The sequence below is a fragment of the Sturnus vulgaris genome, chromosome 9 (genome assembly GCF_052056855.1).
Source record: "Sturnus vulgaris isolate bStuVul1 chromosome 9, bStuVul1.hap1, whole genome shotgun sequence".
Classification (NCBI taxonomy): domain Eukaryota; kingdom Metazoa; phylum Chordata; class Aves; order Passeriformes; family Sturnidae; genus Sturnus; species Sturnus vulgaris.
In genome coordinates this window covers 30,072,734-30,091,511 of record NC_142251.1, presented here as the reverse complement: position 1 = coordinate 30,091,511, position 18,778 = coordinate 30,072,734, and the positions used below count along the sequence as shown (strand labels likewise).

General features: G+C 39.0%; 1 protein-coding gene across 4 annotated transcripts in view; it reads left to right on the top strand.

Moving 5' to 3' along the window:
- The window catches only part of RALGPS2 (Ral GEF with PH domain and SH3 binding motif 2), a 109,012-nt gene that overhangs the window by 18,437 nt on the left and 71,797 nt on the right, over positions 1-18,778 (top strand). For all 4 annotated transcript variants that reach the window (XM_088170333.1, XM_014874766.2, XM_088170334.1 and 1 more), the window contains exons 2-4: positions 4,337-4,468; positions 7,097-7,204; positions 15,570-15,620. In XM_088170333.1, the coding sequence (XP_088026459.1) occupies positions 4,412-4,468; positions 7,097-7,204; positions 15,570-15,620 (216 nt within the window). In that variant the 5' untranslated portion in view covers positions 4,337-4,411. The remainder of the gene's footprint in view (positions 1-4,336; positions 4,469-7,096; positions 7,205-15,569; positions 15,621-18,778) is intronic.

Genomic DNA, 18,778 nt, shown 5'->3' with positions numbered 1-18,778 from the left:
CTGGTTTAGCAGTGTGATACAAAATACACTGAAATCGCGATACAAATGCAAGTTCGGCTTAGCCAACTCCAGCAATTGCACTATACAGATTAACACCGTACCAGTGAGATCCCACTGCTGGTCTCTGGAGTAAGCTCACTGTCACGATGCTGCTGTCCCCAGTCACCAAGAAGGAATTCGTGGGTTGAAGCCAGCTGAAGCTCTCTGAAATGCCTTGGTTCTGTGGTTTTGTAGAGGCGCGTTTCTGCTCCCCCGTGCTGCTGTAGCTAACCCCGGGACACAATCAGTGTTTCCAGAGAGCTGGGGGAGAAGCATTTACACCTCCAGTTGATTCACTCGGCTGGGATGCAGTCACTTGATCTCTCCGCTGACGGAGCTGTTGATGTGACACAAAGGGCACTCTCGGCTCCCCTTTGTGCTGGGCTCAGGTCGGCTCTGCAGGGGCTGTGCTCGGGCACACCCTGCTGCTGCCCTTGCGGCTCCTCGCCGAGCTGCCTTCCCTTGGAGGGGGGGTCTGCAGGGCGTCAGTCGCTGGAAGGGAATGATCGGTAGCACAGCCTTGGGTGAATTTGCAGAAAAACTCACTGAAGGCAACAGACCCTGCTTAGTTGTGCTGGCTTGGGCTGGGATAAAGTTCATTTTCTCCGCAGTATCTAGTGTGGGCTTGTGTTTTGGATTTGTGCTGAGAGCAGTGTTGATACCACAGGAATATTTTGGTTACTGCTGAGCAAGGCTTACACAGAGTCAAGGCCTTTCCTGCTCCTCATCCCGCCGGCAAGTAGGCTGGAGTGCACAACAAATTGAGAGGGGCTATAGCCAAGGACAGCTGACCCCAACAGGGTTATTCTAGGCCATATATATAATAATATACATCTAGAGGAAGAATGTAGAAAGGATGATGTTTGGAGTGTCTTTTGCCTTTCCAAGTCACTGTTACACAGGATGGAGCCCTGCTTTCCCGGGGATGGCTGAACACTTGCCTTCCCATGCAAAGGGGCAAATGAATTCCTTGCTTTACTTGAGCACACAGCTTTTGCTTTCCCTACTGAGCTGTCTCCATCTCAACCGACAAGATTTTTCTCTTTTATTCTGCTGATTCTCTCCCCCATCCACTGTGGGGGAGTGAGTGAGTGGCTGCATGGGGCTGAGTTGCTGGCTGGGGCTAAACAACAATAACAGTCTAGATATTTTCATTGTTTGGGTGTGATGAATATTTGTATCAGTAGTTTGCTTTCTACTGTACAGTATGAATGGCATGGCGAGGTAGGAAGATACCACACAGTGTGTCAAGGCTTCAGGTTGGCATAAATGCTTTGTGCATCGTATAAAACACTCTCTGTTCCACATGTAATTCATTTCTGAGCACAAAGGCATTTATTAAATTGGAGAGAAGAAACTGACTGGATGTTTAAATTACTCAGTGTAATTCAGTTTTGGTAATTGGATATACAAGTAGGCAGTGAACACTGTGACTCACTATTGCAGTGTGGTGACAGCCATTCCACAGACCCAGCTGTGCTGCTCTGAACTTCTCTGCTCTTGATCACTTTCTGGTATTGCTGTTCACAGAATATTTTGGTGTTGAGCGGAAGGATGGTATAGGAAGCAAATGATGTAGTTATTCCGGTGTGAGGATTTTTTCAGTATTTGTCTCAAGTGGCACATTGACCAAAACTGTTGCTGTGACTGTTTCTGTTATGGGAGTGGTGATATACTTTCAAAAGCTGCTGGACATGAAAACATGGTAAAGGTTGCAAATTCGGGAACTTTACAGTTGATAAATATATATTTATAGCAGTTGAGTACTAATTCAGCTCCTTACTGTATCTCCACAAAGTGTGAAAAAGTATATATGTATTCAGACATACTCTTGTAATGCAGCAATGGGCACAAAATTATCATTGTGTGGACAGCTTTGTTTTTTCTAAGTGATTTTCTACTTATTATAAAAAAAGAAATTAAAAACAAACCAATGTTTGTGTGCCTCACAGAAGTCACTTCTCAGCATGGTGGCCCACACCTAACTAAGAGACAGAGTTCTCTCAATTCCCGTCACAGTAACCAGGTAGAAAAAGAAAACCTGGATCAGTGTGCAGCACTGCTGTGCCTTCCAGGCAGATCCTCTGAGGTGGAAAGTTGGAATCATGAGGAATCATGAGGAGGAAGTTCTGTGGGTGATGTGAGAGTCATTGTGGAGGGAACTGGGCTTTAACAATTGCTGATGGAGGAATTAGTTTGCTCTTGTTGGTGTGAGGCTGAGCTGCCAACTCCATAGGCTTCTATGATGTGTGTAATTTCTTTTAATTAGCACCATCCAAATACCTCAAAAAAAAAAAAAAAAAAGCCCCCAGAGCTCAGGTTTTTATTTTTCCTTGCACAGAAGGACATCCCTAATTAATTCTTTCCCTTTCTGCCTCCCATTCATATTGGGAAGGGGAACAATTGAAACCAATGTGAGCCAAGGGTGGAATATATAACCTTAATTTAAGATTACACAATTTACTCTTACCCTCCATAGCTGTATCATACAAAGCATCAACTTTCCTAAAAAAAGCAGTGTTTAAAAAAAACCCCAAATTTTGAAAGAGTAGAGGTTTCTTAGCAGAGGAGATTACTTTGGGATAAATGTACCATTTTGAGCATGTGGGAGACCTGAAACTGGTTTTGAAGATGTGATACCTCTGTCCTCTACTGTCACTGCATAAATGAAACTTGCAACGCATCAGAGTTTTATTTCTGTGCTTTTTCCTTCAGTAAATGAAAAAGCTGTAGGAGAAGGCATTGGGGAGCTGTGCATTTGGCAATACTCCACAAGAAAATCTGAAGGGTAATTGAGATAGGGAAGGACAGGACAGCAGTGACGCTCAGAAGCCAGAGATGAGATTTTTTTCTTTATGTGGTCTGTAACTTAAATCTTATGTGCAGTTAATTGCATTTGTAGTGGAGGAATCGGTGTTAATTAAACCTCATGGGCGGGGAGTGTAACATGAAAGTGAAATGTAGCATCCTCTGTCCTGGGAATGAGGCAGTTCCCTCACTTTTCCCAAAACAATAAAGGGTAGAATGTGGGTGGCTTTCCTGAACTGCAGAAGCACAGCTCAGATGGAACTGGTAATACTCAGAAATACCTGGAAGCTGTAGAGTTTGACTGACATTTGCCACATTACTGTCTTTCATTGCTTTCCTTTCTGTATTGCATTCTTAATGTGACACTTTAAAATTTGAGGATATTTTATTGCCTAATATTGATTTATTTTAGGATATTTTCTTATTTAAGTATTGCAGTTTCTTTCCTTCCAGGCTTGTCTGTTTGACATACTTGGTTTAGGTCACTTGGAGATACAGCTTTTCAGATTAGTTTATTTAATGCCATAGAGGCATTAAGTATGAACTGCTGTAATACTGTTTTGTCATGTGGAATTACCCAGTTACCTGTCACTGTCCATTTATTTTCAGACCATGCAATAGCTGAATTAAACTACAAACCAAAAGTGAATTTCATAAACAGCAGCAACTTTGGAAGCAGTCATGTGTGCTATAGACAGATCCATGGAAGCTGATTTATAATAGTTTTCACACTAGAGGGCACTAACAGCTCATTAATTTAAGCACAAACCAATTTTTATTCTGTAACACTCTGGCATCCACTATAAAAACAGTAACACTACCCAGCTCCAAAGGCTTCCATTTCTTTGCAGCCTTTTCTCTGAAAAGTCATAATATTCATGCAAGGATACATTTAAAGTCAGTGTGTGGAGTTTTCCTTTGTGTGTTTTTCTGTTTAGGGTTTTTTTACTAAGCAATAGTTTGGGACATTTGTGAAGAAAAGTATAAATTCCACTTGTGCTTTTAATTGCTTTCAATGTAATAATTTTGGCTTGAAGCTGGTGAAGAGTCCTGTAAGATAGAAAGTGATTGGATAATACCTTGTTGAAGTTACCTAATAGAGTTAACATCTGGAATATACTTTTTAAAGTTGGTAAAAGTTGATTTTTAAAGAAGGAAAAACATCATATGTGAACTGATGTTCCAGATCTCAATTTGTTAGGGCTACTGTATATATTTACATATTGATTCCTGGCATAGAGAAATAATTGGGGAAAAGAATATGGTAAGTCAATACTGCCAGTAACTGATGGATCTTAATGGAACCATCAGTTGTTTATGTTGGTTTTAATGTAGGTAATTTTAAAATACAGATTAGGATCTAAAGTTTGGACCTCAGAGTGGTGTAGCCATTTTGGAAGTCCTTTGTTTTTGTTAAGGATTTTAGGCACTGAATCTTGAATAAAACCCCTGCAGGAAGTGGTTTCTGACACCTTTTTGCTCTTTGTAGGAATGGTTGTTCGGTTGCCTTGGAGATGATGCTGCTGCTGTAAATGTAGGGCCGAAGATTAATGGTGTGGGCAGTATGGACCTAATGAACGGACAGTCCAGCAGTGTTAATATTGCAGCCACTGCCTCAGAGGTAAGGACTGAAAACCTCAGTTACTGGGCAACTAAGTACTCAATTTTCACTTGAACTGCACTGAAATGTAAGATTTTCTTTTAACAGCTCTCATCCAACAGATTCTTGTTCTGTGTGTTGTTTTCATATACTCCAGTTTAGTGTGAATAAAATATTAAGTCCTGAACTTGGCATACCAAAGTAGAGCATGAACTTGCATATACCATAGCCAAAGCTGTCTTTTTCCATGTTCTCTTCCATCACATCTAGACAAGAAAGCTTTTCTTTTCAAGTTTTAACAAGAATAGATGCTCTTAGCACGTTAAGCTGGGTTGGCAAGGCCGGTGGGAAATGTTCTTTTCTTTGACAGGTACTTGTGTGTGTGTACTGAGGAGCAGTCTGACACAGCAGCAGTGGAATAAAGTTGTTCCCTAAATCTCTTGGGCTATGTTCTGGTATAGGTAGGGGTCCCTCCTGCCCGTCAAAGCTTCTGCCCTCTAGAAACAAACAGCTTGTGAGTTGAGTGTGTGCATCAGCCAAGCAGTGGAGATTGGCCTCTGCTGCTGCTGCCTGTTAGTTTGCAGCAAATGTAGTTTTCCATTTGTCATCCACTTGTTAAGGAAGAGGCTTGGGCTGAAATTAGAATACTGCAAAGTCAGTGTGATGAGAGCTACAAAGTCCTGACTGTAGTTGCTTCCTTCCCAAATCTCTGGACTGTACTGAAGATGTTTTGTTTATTTACAGATGAGTTTTGATAGCAGCTATGTGTGGTATGCACTTGCCTATGGAAATGGGGAGCACCACAAACAAGGTGAAAAGAAAATTGGGGCCTTGTGTTACCAAAAGGAACCAAACAATCTCCACCACAATTTCACAACTATTGTCAAGAAAGCTGGCATCAGTCTCCAAGACCATTGTTTGTTTTTATATAGATTCTTTACTTCCCTTATAATTGCATCATTGACTTTTGACATTGATCCCCTTTGTGAATCATTGACTAGTTTTTGGTGTGCACCTGAGAAATTTTCTTGGCAGAAAGCAACCTTTTTACATAGCAAAATAGTCTTGAATGTTTATGCAATGTCTGATAAAATTGACTAAAATATATTTTGGCAAAATTACATGAATTTACTTTGAGCAAGTGTTTTTTGGTTTTATTTTAAATCTTGACTAAGAAGTAGGAAAGAGGACTTGTAACTGAAATGTTAATCATATTGCAAATGCCTGTCTTGTTTGGAGTTTTTGGTGGTGTTTTCAAAGGCAGATTTTTCAGAGAGATTGTACTCTCACAATCTAATTAAAAGTGGACATCATTATTAAATAAGCATTTTCTTTACAATGTGTCCTTATAACAAAAGTGCTTGAAAATGGACATGAGTTTATTTCAGCTGGCTGAATTCTCAAGGATCCATGTCCACGGTCTTGAACGCTTGCAACATGAGCTGTAAAATGTCACAGACTGTCAGAGAGAGGACCTTGATTGTGTTGGCCACCCCAACAATCCTATCCTGTGCATCCCTGGGTGTGTTATCCAAACCCTTCTGGGGCTCTGGCAGCCCTGGGGACATTGCCTGGGGAGCCTCTTCAGTGCCCAGCCACCTCTGGGGGAATAAACTTTTCCTACTACCCAAGCCTAACCTCCCCTGACACAACTTCAGCAATGAAGATCTGCATCCATGTGCTAGAGGAAGTGATTGCTCATAACATAGATGTATTGCTTTAATGTGAAAACCATATATGAAACCAATATAAAGTGCTAATTTTTTTGAATCACATTTGTATTTTGCAGGGAAGCAAAATCTTTATTTTGTAGATAAATGTTCATAGAGTGATATCCTAGGATCTGGTATTTTTGCAGATGTGAATTACTAGAATTTAAAAACAATGCTTAAATTCCTTCTGCTAAATGTCTTCAACAGGAACACATGTAGCCCAGTGTAATTTTTGTAAGCTTCCACATTTTTAAGAGAAAAAGGAAGAGAATTGATAACTATTCCTTTGAGGCAGACCTTGTCTTTTTCCTTACCGTTGTGATATTCTTTCCGTTTGAAATTCAGTGTGACTGTATTGCTTTTGTTTATATTGTTGCTGTTATTACCTTTCCTGTCAATAAAATTGGAATTTAATTATGCATTGAAATATAACTGTTGTGTTTGGAGGAATTGCTTTGAAATCATGGAATTACTGGGATTGGAAGAGAAGATCGAGCCCATCTAGCGCCACCCCCTGCCATGGGCAGGAACACCTTCGACTATCCCAGACTGTTCCAGGCTGTGTCCAGCCTGGCCTTGGACACTTCCAGGGATGGGGCAGCCACAGCTTCTCTGGGCACCCTGTGCCAGGGCCTCACCACTCTCACAGCAAAGAACTTCCTCCTAATATCTAATCTAGCCCTGCCCTCCCTCAGCTAGAAGGAAATCCGTAGAAATCCAGATGTCACTTTGAGGGTCTGATGTTTTGCAGTCCGTGTCAGGATGAAGTGCGTTCTGTGACTCAATTTGAATTGGTAATTTATTCAATAGAAAAATTATGTGATCAATGACGTTTGAACAGAAATTTTGCTTTTGGGAGTGTAAAAAAGAGAAGACAAAAAGAAGAGGAAGGGTCCAGAATATCCTCAGTGGTTGTTTGTTTTTTTTGTTTCTGCAGAAGAGTAGCAGCTCTGAGTCCTTGAGTGACAAGGGTTCAGCTGAACTGAAGAAGAGCTTTGATGCAGTGGTATTTGATGTTCTAAAGGTTACACCAGAGGAATATGCGGTAAGCAAGCCCAGGAATTCTAATTACTTTGTGTGTGAATCTCCTTTGCAGCTTTTCCTCTACTTCTCTATTTATGTACTTTTTTTGCCTAGCTTCTGTCATTCATGGGTTTTGAAAACAGATCCTCTTCTTTAGTTTTTCATTGTCTCTATTCTCTTTGTAATTAAGTGATCTTTTTGGGCTCTGCTGTCCTGGTATTTTTCATACTCTTATATGTAGTATAGACCAAAGATTCTTTAATCTATGTGTTACAGCTTAATTCTGACATGCATATTTTAGTTGCAAGGCTATACTTGATCTGTACTTTGTTTTTTGTTTTTTTTCCTGGAGGCATTTTAATTCTTAACTCTGCTAATTCTTGCTCTAGGAAGCTTTTCTAGTTTTCTTCTTTTGGGTGCACAGAATAATGAGATGTTTAACCAAAACATTGAGTGATTGTTATGTTTTCACTCCCTATAGAGGTGAGGACAGCAGATGGTTCCTCTAAGTGATTTGAGTATGTTACTAGAAAGATTGCTAAGCTCTTAATGTATTTCTAATTCAAGTAATGAGATTCATGAGGAGTTGTCTTGGGGAGATTATTGATATAGAGTAATACGTGTCACAAAATATTCCAGTTTCATTTCTTCTGGTTCGTAATTGTTAATAAGTATTTCAGTTAATTATTAATGGCTCAATTGATTTTAATGCGAACACTGAAAATTTAAAGCAGCTGGATTATGAAGTGGTGCTTACACACTAAATTCTCCTTGGCTCGGGATGATAATTAATTACAGGATTTATTCCTGACTGAGGTTCAAGTCATGTGGTTTGGGCTTCTTCCTTGCACTGTTGTCAGGACAGCTGGGCAATAAATCACTTACTTTCCATGGGAAGACTTTTTTAGGGCTGGCTATCCCCTCCAGTTTTGTCTTATGATTCCTGTACATAAAATAAATCTAAGTACTTAGGGAATTTGGGGCTAGGGACATGCATTCAAGTGGAATTATGCATTCAGGTAAGAATGAGTTTGTTGAATGGCTCTACTGTTTACCAGGGGTGGATGCTGTTGGGCAGCAGAATAGGTCAGTCAGTCTCTGTGGAGCTGCTGTCACTCACTTGGACAGCAGAATATACAGAGGTGCCTTGTCAGAGAATCACATTTCATAATCCTTTTGCTCCACCATCTAATCCTCCTCCTCTCTAATGCAGCAATCTTTGACTCCATGTGTTCTAAATGTTACCCACTTAGGGAATCTTTGTTAGATAAAAATCTGTATTCAAATTCAGTGCTTTTCCTGTTTTCATGTTATGCCTTGAAGTGGGTAGAGTTCTACTCACCAACAGGAATCTTTTAATTAAGCATTTCACATTACAGTTATGAAGCTGTGCCTGTATTTTTGGTTTTATTACTAAGAATAATTTTACTGTTCTCTCAGTCCCTCAAAAGAAACAACTTTGCTTTTAACCTTTTTTGCTTTTAAAATATCTAGTACTTCATACCAGGTTTGATATACTGTAAATCAATATGAAATACCTTGCATATAGAATTCTAAACTATTGAACAAAATCATCAGTATTGAGTCTTTGGCAAAGAAATAATTAATTTCATTTATTTTTCAATGTTTCTTTACACAGCTGCACTTCTTTGTTAATATTTGTTTCCCCAGGCACACATATCTGCTTTTCCAGTAGCATCTTTTTGCTTTGAGTGCTGTCTTTTTCTGATCATTCTTGTTGAAGGTTGTAGAAATAAGTAAATTTGCCAAAAACTTCGGTACCCTGGAAGAAAAGTATCTTTGACCCTTAAGATTGTTTTCATTTTCTTGGCCACTTCCTTACTCTTCCTGGGTTTAGTCCTGCTATAACAGAGAGGTGTAAAATCTTCATCTGGGTTTCAGTGTGGATGTGAAGGCCACCAGACTGATGCAATAGGGCCAGACTCTTGAGGATGCAAAAGTGTGTGAGGTTTCCTGGTGGTGGGTAGTAGCTGCTGGGTTGGACATGGATATGCTGTCTGTTGCTTTTTCAAACTATGAGAAAGCTTCTCATTTAGAGGTAGCTCTTATGAAATGGACCCAGTGCAGGCTACAGACATGTCTCTGTGACAGCTGAGTGAATACTGTTTAAAATAATATAATTTATTTTAAAATGGTAAACTGATGAAATCATTTGTGGGCTACCTAAGTAGCTTATTGATCGAGAGGAAAGATAACATGAAAAAAAACAGTAAAAGAGCAATAAAAGCAAGTTGCTGCATGAGAGGTAGTTAGACAGCTGTCTAGATAATGGTTAGGAAACCTTGGCTCCAATGGAAAAGAGTCCCTGTACAGAGGTAATGTAAAGGTGAGAGTTCACTGATCAAATCAGCAAAATGGTGTCCCGTCCTGTACCTTGTGTGATCTGTTACATTTTGATCAGAACGAGTCACTGTGCACAGATGGGAGAAGTACAGTTATTCCAGAGGAGGAAGAACAAAAATCTGAAAGATAATCATGTCTGAGATATGCTGAAAATAAGATCCACGATGGTGTTTTCAGTACCAATGAGAGAGACAGATGTATTTTCAGTTCCCACTGTCTCAGAGACATCATTATTATTTCACAACTCTATCTGTTAAGTCGTTTAGTGGGTAAGAGACAAGTTGGACAACAGAAGCTATCACTTGTTATCCTATATTTTCAAGAAGCTGCTACCAAGCCAAAGAGAAACATGAGTGCAGATATTTTTGGTGATTTTATTTCCATATTCTCCCCTTTGGCAGTCATCTAACACTATCCTGAGCACACAGGAGGAGTGCTATTTCATGTAATGGTTCTTTGACTCATAAGCAAAAGTCTTCCAGCCCTTCAAGGGGACCAGTCTGAACAGTAATGGAAATTCTTGTTGTAATAGGGTTGTAATAGTCTGTTATAACCTTGTTAGCAACTGGGTGGTTTTTAATTCTTCCTAAGGTTGAAGGCTGCTTTAGAAAGGGCTGAGTTACAGAAATGGGTGAGATCTTCAGGCTCTACTGCTGCTGTTACAAATTTATAGTTTGCTTTATCACCTTGTAGCTTACAGAAAGCTTCCAGGAGATGTATTTGAATACCTGAGTGTTGCATAGATTTTGGGGAAGAAGAACCCATTCAATGAGTAGGAAGTAGGACACATTCAAGGCTTCAATGGCCAGCTTTGTAGATGTAACTAGTGAGGAGACCATCTCTGATTTAAAGACCTGCTTTTAGGCTGGTCACTGCTCAGTTCTTTATTCCTGGGCTGGAAGCCACAGCCAGGCTGGTGCCAGGGTTGCCCTGTGGTGTCTGGCCCTGCTGGGGGGGCCACTGTGTGTCCAGGGTCGGCATGGTTGCAGTGAATGCTCCCCATTCTCATCCAAGGGGGAAGTGTGGTTTTGAGCACACAGGGCACAATTCTTGGGGGAGGGATCTGTTCGTGGTGCAGTAGCAGTGGAAAGGGGAGGCTACTGAGGCTGAAGGAAAGAAGGAGAATGCTTGGGGACATGAGCTCCAAATTAAGGTGCTGGCCAACCTCAGGTTGAGGAAATATTTATTTTTTGCTTTACAGTAAATTCTTATTCCTTAGACAGCTACTGTTTAATTATTAGACTGTTTATTACTTTTTGACTCACTTTTCCATTTTATACTTCAACTTAGCCACGGTGGTGTAAATATTTGAGGTAGAATTAAGAGAAGCGCAGCTGTATAAATCCATTGCTTTTTTTTCCCCACCTAGTTATCTAAGAAGGATTCTTTATTCTTTGTCCTAGTCCCTGGAAGTGCAATGGAGTAAGCTCATGCTGAGATGTATGTGTATTTCTTTCTTTTTCATTCCTGTGAAGCTTTGTCAAATGATTGTTGGAAGAAAATACTGCTTATTTGGGAACAAATAGAGTTTATTTTTAAATGGTTTCAATGTAACAAGGAGGCGTTCTCAGAGGTGTTCTTATGACAGTGAAATATCAGATTATCTACATCCTGTTAGCTTTACTTTGCAGAAGAATATTAGAGTAAATATGTTCCCAATGAGAGCAAAAACCAGCAACTTAATTGTAGTGTGTGGAGGAACTATTAATGATAAAAGTTTTGGAGTGGACTTTGTGAGAAAACAAGTAGAACTTTGACACAGGAACTTGAATCCCCTGTTGTTCATTCTGGACAGCAGAATTATTCTTCTACTGATGTTGTGCTTAACAGAGGCTTAGCTATTTTTTCAGTGAGGAAAATATCCTGGCAGCCCAGAGAGAAAATGCTAAGCCAAGTTGGAAGGCTTAAATATAATTCCTTCTAGAAATTCAGATTAAGGAACAATTTATGAAGTGCTGCTTGAACCAACATGGCTTCAAGGAAAATCAGGTGATGGCAGTATTCTTCAATGACCAGAATGCAGACATTTGACTTCTTTCATTTCAAACAGAAGCTGGGTTTCTTTTTCACACTGAGGGTTTTCTGTCTGGGAGGGAGCAGTGGGGGAAATGCCCTGTCCTTAGGGTAGGTACATGGCAGGAAAACTTGCAGTACATACAGCAAGTGGCCTGATAGAAAGAGTTCATGCCTGAGAAGGACTAGGGACTAGAAAAGTGGGAATATAGCCCAGGTCCAATAAGAGCTTTCATATAGAAATGTGGAGAGGAGCTTAATGCAGTGCTTGTAACTGGAACTAGAAGTTCTTCAGTTACAAGTTTTTGTGGAAAGGGGGTAATTCATATATCCTCATAGAAAAGAGAAAAAATCAGGAAATATTTTAAAATTTTATTTCATTAAGCTTCTTCATATTCCTCAAAGAAGCAGCATGCAGAAATGTAGTTCTGAGTTTGAATGTAAAATTTCTGACCTGGCAGACCTCCCTGAGAGAGGGGTAAAATCTCTTTATATGAAGCTATGTGGTAATAATTTTAGTATTTTGAAGTACTTAATTGTTAACAAGTCCAACTTCTCAACACTCACAAGAGCTAAAATATTTTTACACTTGGCTGTTGGAGACTCCCCAGGCAAGGTCTCCTATACGTGGAAAACTCCTATGGCTGTGAAGGGGTGAGGAATTGTCTTCCAGCAGCCATTCCAGTGTGTGAATTGGAAAATGATCATGCACAACTTTTAAAAGATGGTTTTGTCTTGTACTGCTTTTCAAGTGGTTGAGAATTGGGAAATATAATTGTGATACATTAAAAACATACCTTTTCTACTCATATTTAGAACAGTTATCTAGGATCTAGGACAAACAGAAACAAAACCTCCATTCAGCTTACCCTGTGCAATGATGAAATACTTTATTATCTAAATGAACTTGGTAGAGATGTCACATCTGGAAAGAGAAAATGTCAGGTTTCCCTGTCTTTGCTTAATCAGAATGCTTATTTAAATGGTAAGCAAGGGCAAGTTCACAGTTTTGTATTGCACATGTAATTATTTTTATTTTTCTAAAATCTGTGCAGCTGGCAGCTCTAAAACCAGAGAAGTTATGGTTGGCGTGCTTCATGTAACAAGTTGATTTGAACACTTATAATTTTTGGTTTGAATATTAAAGCGTTAAACCACATTTGGGTGAGGGAAGCTCTCCAAGAATTTGTATTGGCTGGGTTAAGGAGCTGAAGTGAGAAAAGTTAGTGCATTGTATCTCTCTCACTTGCAGAAACCAAATTAGGGGCTTTGTTTATTGGGGTTTAAATTTCCCTTGTGACGGCCAAGGCAGAAGTTTTTCGTTGCTGTTAAAGAGTTGGGCAATGGCACATAACATGAAACTCCAATTTTTGAAGCTTTGTCATTTCAAGTGTCATTTCAGTTAGACTGCCAGCATTTCAGTCAGCTTTATTTACTTAGTAGTGAAGGAGCACATTTTAAAATAATAAAAATTCAGTTGTTAGACCTATAAATATAGACTTATAAATATGAGCAAGTTAATGATTAAAAAAAATCTGTTTTGTTAAACATAGTTTTAGACACTAATGTGAGTTACACTGTCATATCTACAAACTCAAATGGCTTTTTAGCAGTCAGCTTAGATACTCAGCTCTCAGTGGCTTGATTCCTTTGAATTATGAGCAATTTGCTAAGCCCTGGGAACTCATAATGGAAATTTCAAGCTCTCTTAGAAAGCAACTGCAATAAGGGATGTTTCTTGAACAAGTCCTTCTGTGATACAGTGTTACTTAAGCTTTTAATGAAAGCAAAAATGTGTCAACCAAGCAAGGGAAAAACCCGTCAGCCAAGTATCAACGTGGTGCTAGAAGAAAGAGGTTTATTAAAAGTTCAAGAGGTTTTTTAATTGTCAGACTTTTTAAGATATCATAACGTACTTAATAGCAATTTCAAAGATTTTTAGTAATGAACATTAATCCTGAACCTTGACATTTGTGTGTTTCTTCCGTGTTGAAATCTCCTTTTTAATATCCCGTTTAAAATGCATGCATTTATTTTGATATATGAATTATGGTGTGAAGTTCTAATAATACTTTTTATTTCATAAGTATTTTGTATTGATTTTGTCTTAAAGTAGTAATTTGTTTAGGAATCACTACTGAAGCAAGTCAAATTTAGCTGAGGGAGCTCAGGCTGATGAAGGGAATGGATGCTGAAGGGCTAGCAATAAAGACAACATTTAAGTCTTATCTCTTCAGTGTGAACAAAGAATCACTTTACTGTCTTATTTTTATTGTGCTGTTATTGCAATCTTGTTTTAGTGAGGAGGATTTGCAATGAAACATTAATAACTATTTAAATGCCAGTGTTTTTTGTAAGGATCTTTTAATGTGACTTCTATTTGAATTTTATTGAAGCACCCATTCTTTTCATTTCACCTTCCCAAACCGAACCAAGTTTCCTATTGATTTGCTTTACTGAGAAGCATGATGATGCACCCATTCACCCCCATATTCATCAAAAATAATGCATTTCTGAGAAAGCTTGACAGACTTAAGCACACAAACAGGAGACTGGAGTTCTGTGGCTGCTGTTGCAGGACTGGGTTCCTCCTTTCCCCTTACCTCACAGGCTGTGCTGCCTGGGCTTGTTGTGATCCAAGGGCAGACCCAACCCTTGGCCTTGTTGACCCTCATGCTGCTGGCCATCGATCCAGCCTGTCCAGATCCCTCTGCACATGGACATTCCAGCACACTGGTGGTGTCTGGGGGAAAGAGCAGCCCACTAGAGCAGAGCCCAGGAAAGAGAACGTGTAAAAGTGAAACCTATAAAGGGCTTGTTACTTGCCTGGTGTTGTACTGCAAAATACCCAGATGATTGTGTCAGGGTGTTTGTTACAGACAAGTGATATATATATTTTTTTTTATTTTTATCATTGGCTGTCAGAATTCCTATCTAAAAACACATTTAAAGGTCAAGATGTGCTACCAAGTATACACTGGGGTGTCTTTGCAAAACATACCTTGCCTCATTAGAGAGGGTACATCTCTGTACTCGCTGACTTTCATCTAGAGCATTCCAGGTAAAATTTTCCTGCAAGATTGCCCTTCTCTGAGGAACTCTTCCACCATCCATGGTGGCATCCAGTGGCAGTTGCAATTTGTGAGAGTCACAAAACTGTCAGTGTGTACCTTGGAGTATATATATGGAGCACTGCTGTTTTCAAGGAAATGGGAATAAAGCCATGGAGCAGACAGCTGGGGGAACAGAACAAGGTCCCTGAATTCATGATTAAGAGAAAATTTGATATCCAGCTTGGATGGCATTGGTATTCTGGGCTACCCTCGAAAGAAATTGTCTTTTGTTCTGGATACATAGGCTGCAGCAATCCTAAAATGTGCAGGATTAATAAACTTAAAATAAGGCTCTGTGAATATATTTCAAAAGGCAAAACTTGGTCTTTGACTTTACTCTGTTCAAAGCTAAGCAAACACCCCGGAATGAAAATGCACTTATTGACCCGGCCTTGCTGGAAAAGATGACTGTGTTTAATTTGAACTGTTGCTGAGCAACTGAACAATTGCTTTGCTTCAGTACTCAGATATGGTTCGAGTATTGATTGAAAAGCTGTAGGGATGTTTCAGTAGAATTGTGTAGCTGGACTGACATTCAGAGTTTGGAGAGAAGCTACCCTTGAGCAACTGCAGTCAGTTCCTTGTCTTCTTGGGAAGGCTCTTGTGTTTCTGAGTTCAAGCTCTTCCTTGCCTATGTAACTGCAGGATTATGCTCCTGAGAATAATTTCTCATCATTTGTTTATTATTAGTGTATGTAAAGCTGGGAGCACGTTTTTCTTTGCTTTTGCAGGATTACCCTGTGATAGAAGCTGAAACCTCTGAAATTAGGTACAAAATGAAAGCCAAATAAGAAAAGGAAACAGAACAATGCAGTTCTTAAGCAGCACAGCACCTGAATGGAATGCAAGGTTAAGTGTGATTTTTTAACTTACATTTTTTTGAAATTTTTTTTCCAGGGTCAAATAACATTAATGGATGTGCCTGTATTTAAAGCAATTCAGCCAGAGGTAAGTATTTCGTTAGCTTTGTTTTTCAGTTTAATTAAGAAAAGTGATGCCACTGTATAAATTCTGGAATTGCAAAGTATATATCTGTAAATCTTAATTTTTGTCCCAGTTCATACAGCTCTGAAGCATATGGTTTTTTAACAGAGAAATATGTGGAACTAATAGTCTATTTTGGGACTGATAAATTGATATTTAATTCAGCTTGTGCTGTAGATGAAGCATGTGGGATTTAGTATTTCTGAATGACAAACATCCTGATTTGATAATTCTGATCATAGTGTTCTAAGTTTCAGCTACTGATGCCTGTTTTAATACTCCGTCCTCTCCCATGTTTCCATAACTGCTTCACTTTTCCTTTAGCAAAATGAAAATGGTTGTAATGGCATTCAAGATGTGTGTGATCTGTGGATACATTGGGAAAATACATTGATGATTTGTGTTCTCCTGTTTGTTTTTATGTAATGCCATATTCCTTTCAGATTTTAGCTGGCTTGAGCTCATTTCAGCATGTTCCCAGTGACTATAATAAATGATGAATTTGTTTCTCCTCATTTCTGTATCACTAGCATTTTCCTGTGGCATTGGTTTGCACTTTTGAGGGTTTATTTTTCAGTTTATTGTCCATTTTATCAGTACTGTGAAAGTATTTCTCAGGTCATCAGTCACTTCAGTCCATCACAAACTATTTCACTGGCAGCAGGTTTGTTATGTCACTCTTGTGCCATGCTGAAGAATATTTTGCTTCAAGTGGAGAAACCTGCTCAATCTCTTGGCTGTGATTATTGCTTCATTGTTTGTGTTACCTGGGGATTTTTTTGAAGGCTGCTGTTTGAGCTGTACTTGAAGATGCCATGATTCAGCTTTCATAGTATTTTGGCAAGGTATTTCCCAGCACTTGTGGATCTGTGTGTGATTTTTGCCTCTTTTTTTGGTTTGTTGGTTTGGGTTTTGCAGTTTTTTGTTGGTTTAATCCTTTGGAGAGCTTTCCATTTGATCTGATGTGAACCTACATCACAGCAGTACTTAACATTAGCAAAAGTAGTACACAGACATACATATGTGGAAAACATTTAAAAGAGTCAGATAAAAGGGAAAAATGCTTTGAAACGTTGGAGAAGAGCTTTTAAAAAAGACAGATCCTAAGAGAAGATCAGGATAAACATATTCTGCCATTTAAAGGCACTCCAAGGCTATTCAGAAAAAATATGAGAGTGTAGGCAGATACATCTGGAAAGTAATTATTTATTCTTATTCTCTATAAGAATAAGAAAAATTGGTGTGATGCCTTCAGTGGAAAATATCCATGAGGAAGAGTGGCTGTGATTCTACACACAAGCAGCTGCAGGCTCTGACAGCATGCAGGTATTACCTGTCCATCAGTGGTGCTTTACACGACCCAGAGGCTGGTGGCTCATGTGTCTGAACTGTGTTAATCCCCTGAGGAAAAAGGCTGTAAAGATCAGCTGTAACATCAGAAAAGGCTAAACAATAAATTGCTTTTCTCCTGGTTTGCAGAAGGGAATATCAGACATGGAAGGCTTAGTTTACCTCAAGGTGTCTTGACAGTAGGTTAATGAAGTGTTGTAGATTTCTGAGCTTCCTTCAAGTTTCTACCAGCCTGTGCCATATCCGTGTCTTCAGTCAACTTGGAAATCTTTATCCATCCCTTGGTGTGTACACTCGGGCATTGTGGAGTTTGTAATTAGAAAACAAAACACCATTGAGCTGATTTCACCTGTATAAAAGGGCTCCTAAACTGAGTCTTCATTGAGAGACTGAGGCATTGATAGACTTGGGGATTTTCATTCTAAATACTGATACCGAATTTCACAGCTCTCATCTGTATGCGTGGTGGGAGATGATGAGCAGTATTTTCCCCCAGTGTGCTGTGATTTAAAAAAAAGGTGTTTATTGCAATTTGTAATTCATTACATGGGTTGTGAATCTCCCTTTGCTTCCCAATCTGCAGAATCAGAATGGTACCTGAATGAAGTTTTCTAACCTTTAATGTGTGTTCATTTATTTTCTCAAATAAGGCTTCTTAAAGATGTGCTCAGAGATGCTTAATTTTTTTAATTGCTGGAGATGAATTTTCATCTTTAGGCTGTGTGAGCAGTATTCTTTAAATATTTTTTAAATTACTGTGTTACACTTTCCTCATTGTGTTAAAATATTTCTTAAATTATTACAAGTGGCTTTTTTTTTTAATAAGAAGCAATACCAGAATTTCATCTTGGTTATCTTAAAAAAAAAAAAGATCTAGATATTGCTATATGTAATAGTTTTTCTTTTAGCATCAAAATCATTGAACATGCTTACACATACACATGCTCACTTACATACTTTGGTAGCTTTTTGCCTCTGTCTGTGGCAAGTAAATAGAATGATTTCTGTTTATATTCAAATTTCTCAGCAATATTGTGTGTTCACATGTCTGTTCAAGTTCCTGCACACTGCCCACTACAATTTACCATTTCATGCTTGGTGAGAAAACAGACTGGAAGCTTACTGTTTGCTCACAGAATCTGCATTTGAGGAAAGTGGTGGATCCCTTTACATTTGGGGTGAGCCAGAAGCAGGGACTTGAACCATTACCATGCTTAGATACTCTTTAGTGACATGATCCTCTGCCTGAGCTGCATGCAGGCTGTATCACTCCTGGGTTCTGGAAACCACCTTCCTTCATTAAAAACATCTGCAAGTTACTTCTGAGAAAGGAGAAGGAATTACAGTTTGTTTGTTAGTTAATAGTTAGGGGGCTGCAGTATAAGAAATAAAGATTATAAAGAACACACCTCTTTGACATAAACATCTATCTGTATGAAAGCAGCCAATTTGCATTTTAATTTTTAGGGGAAAAAAAATGTGGAGTTCCCCCTGTCAGTCTGTGAGATTTCCTTCTATTCCCTGGGAATGGCAAGTGTTGGTTTTTGTTCTCTCTCTTGTAGTGGTTGTGACTTTCTAGAGGGCAGTGATTGTAAAGCTCTGCTTTACTGTAAAAGGAGGGAGTCTTAGATTTGCTTGGCTGTGCTGCTGTTACTTGTGTTAACATTAAATAACAGCCACATGACCCCTTGCAGAACACATCAGCTTGCTTTTTTTGGAAAATCTGATTACTTGCTTTACATGTTTTAGTACGTCATCCAAAATTATTTGCC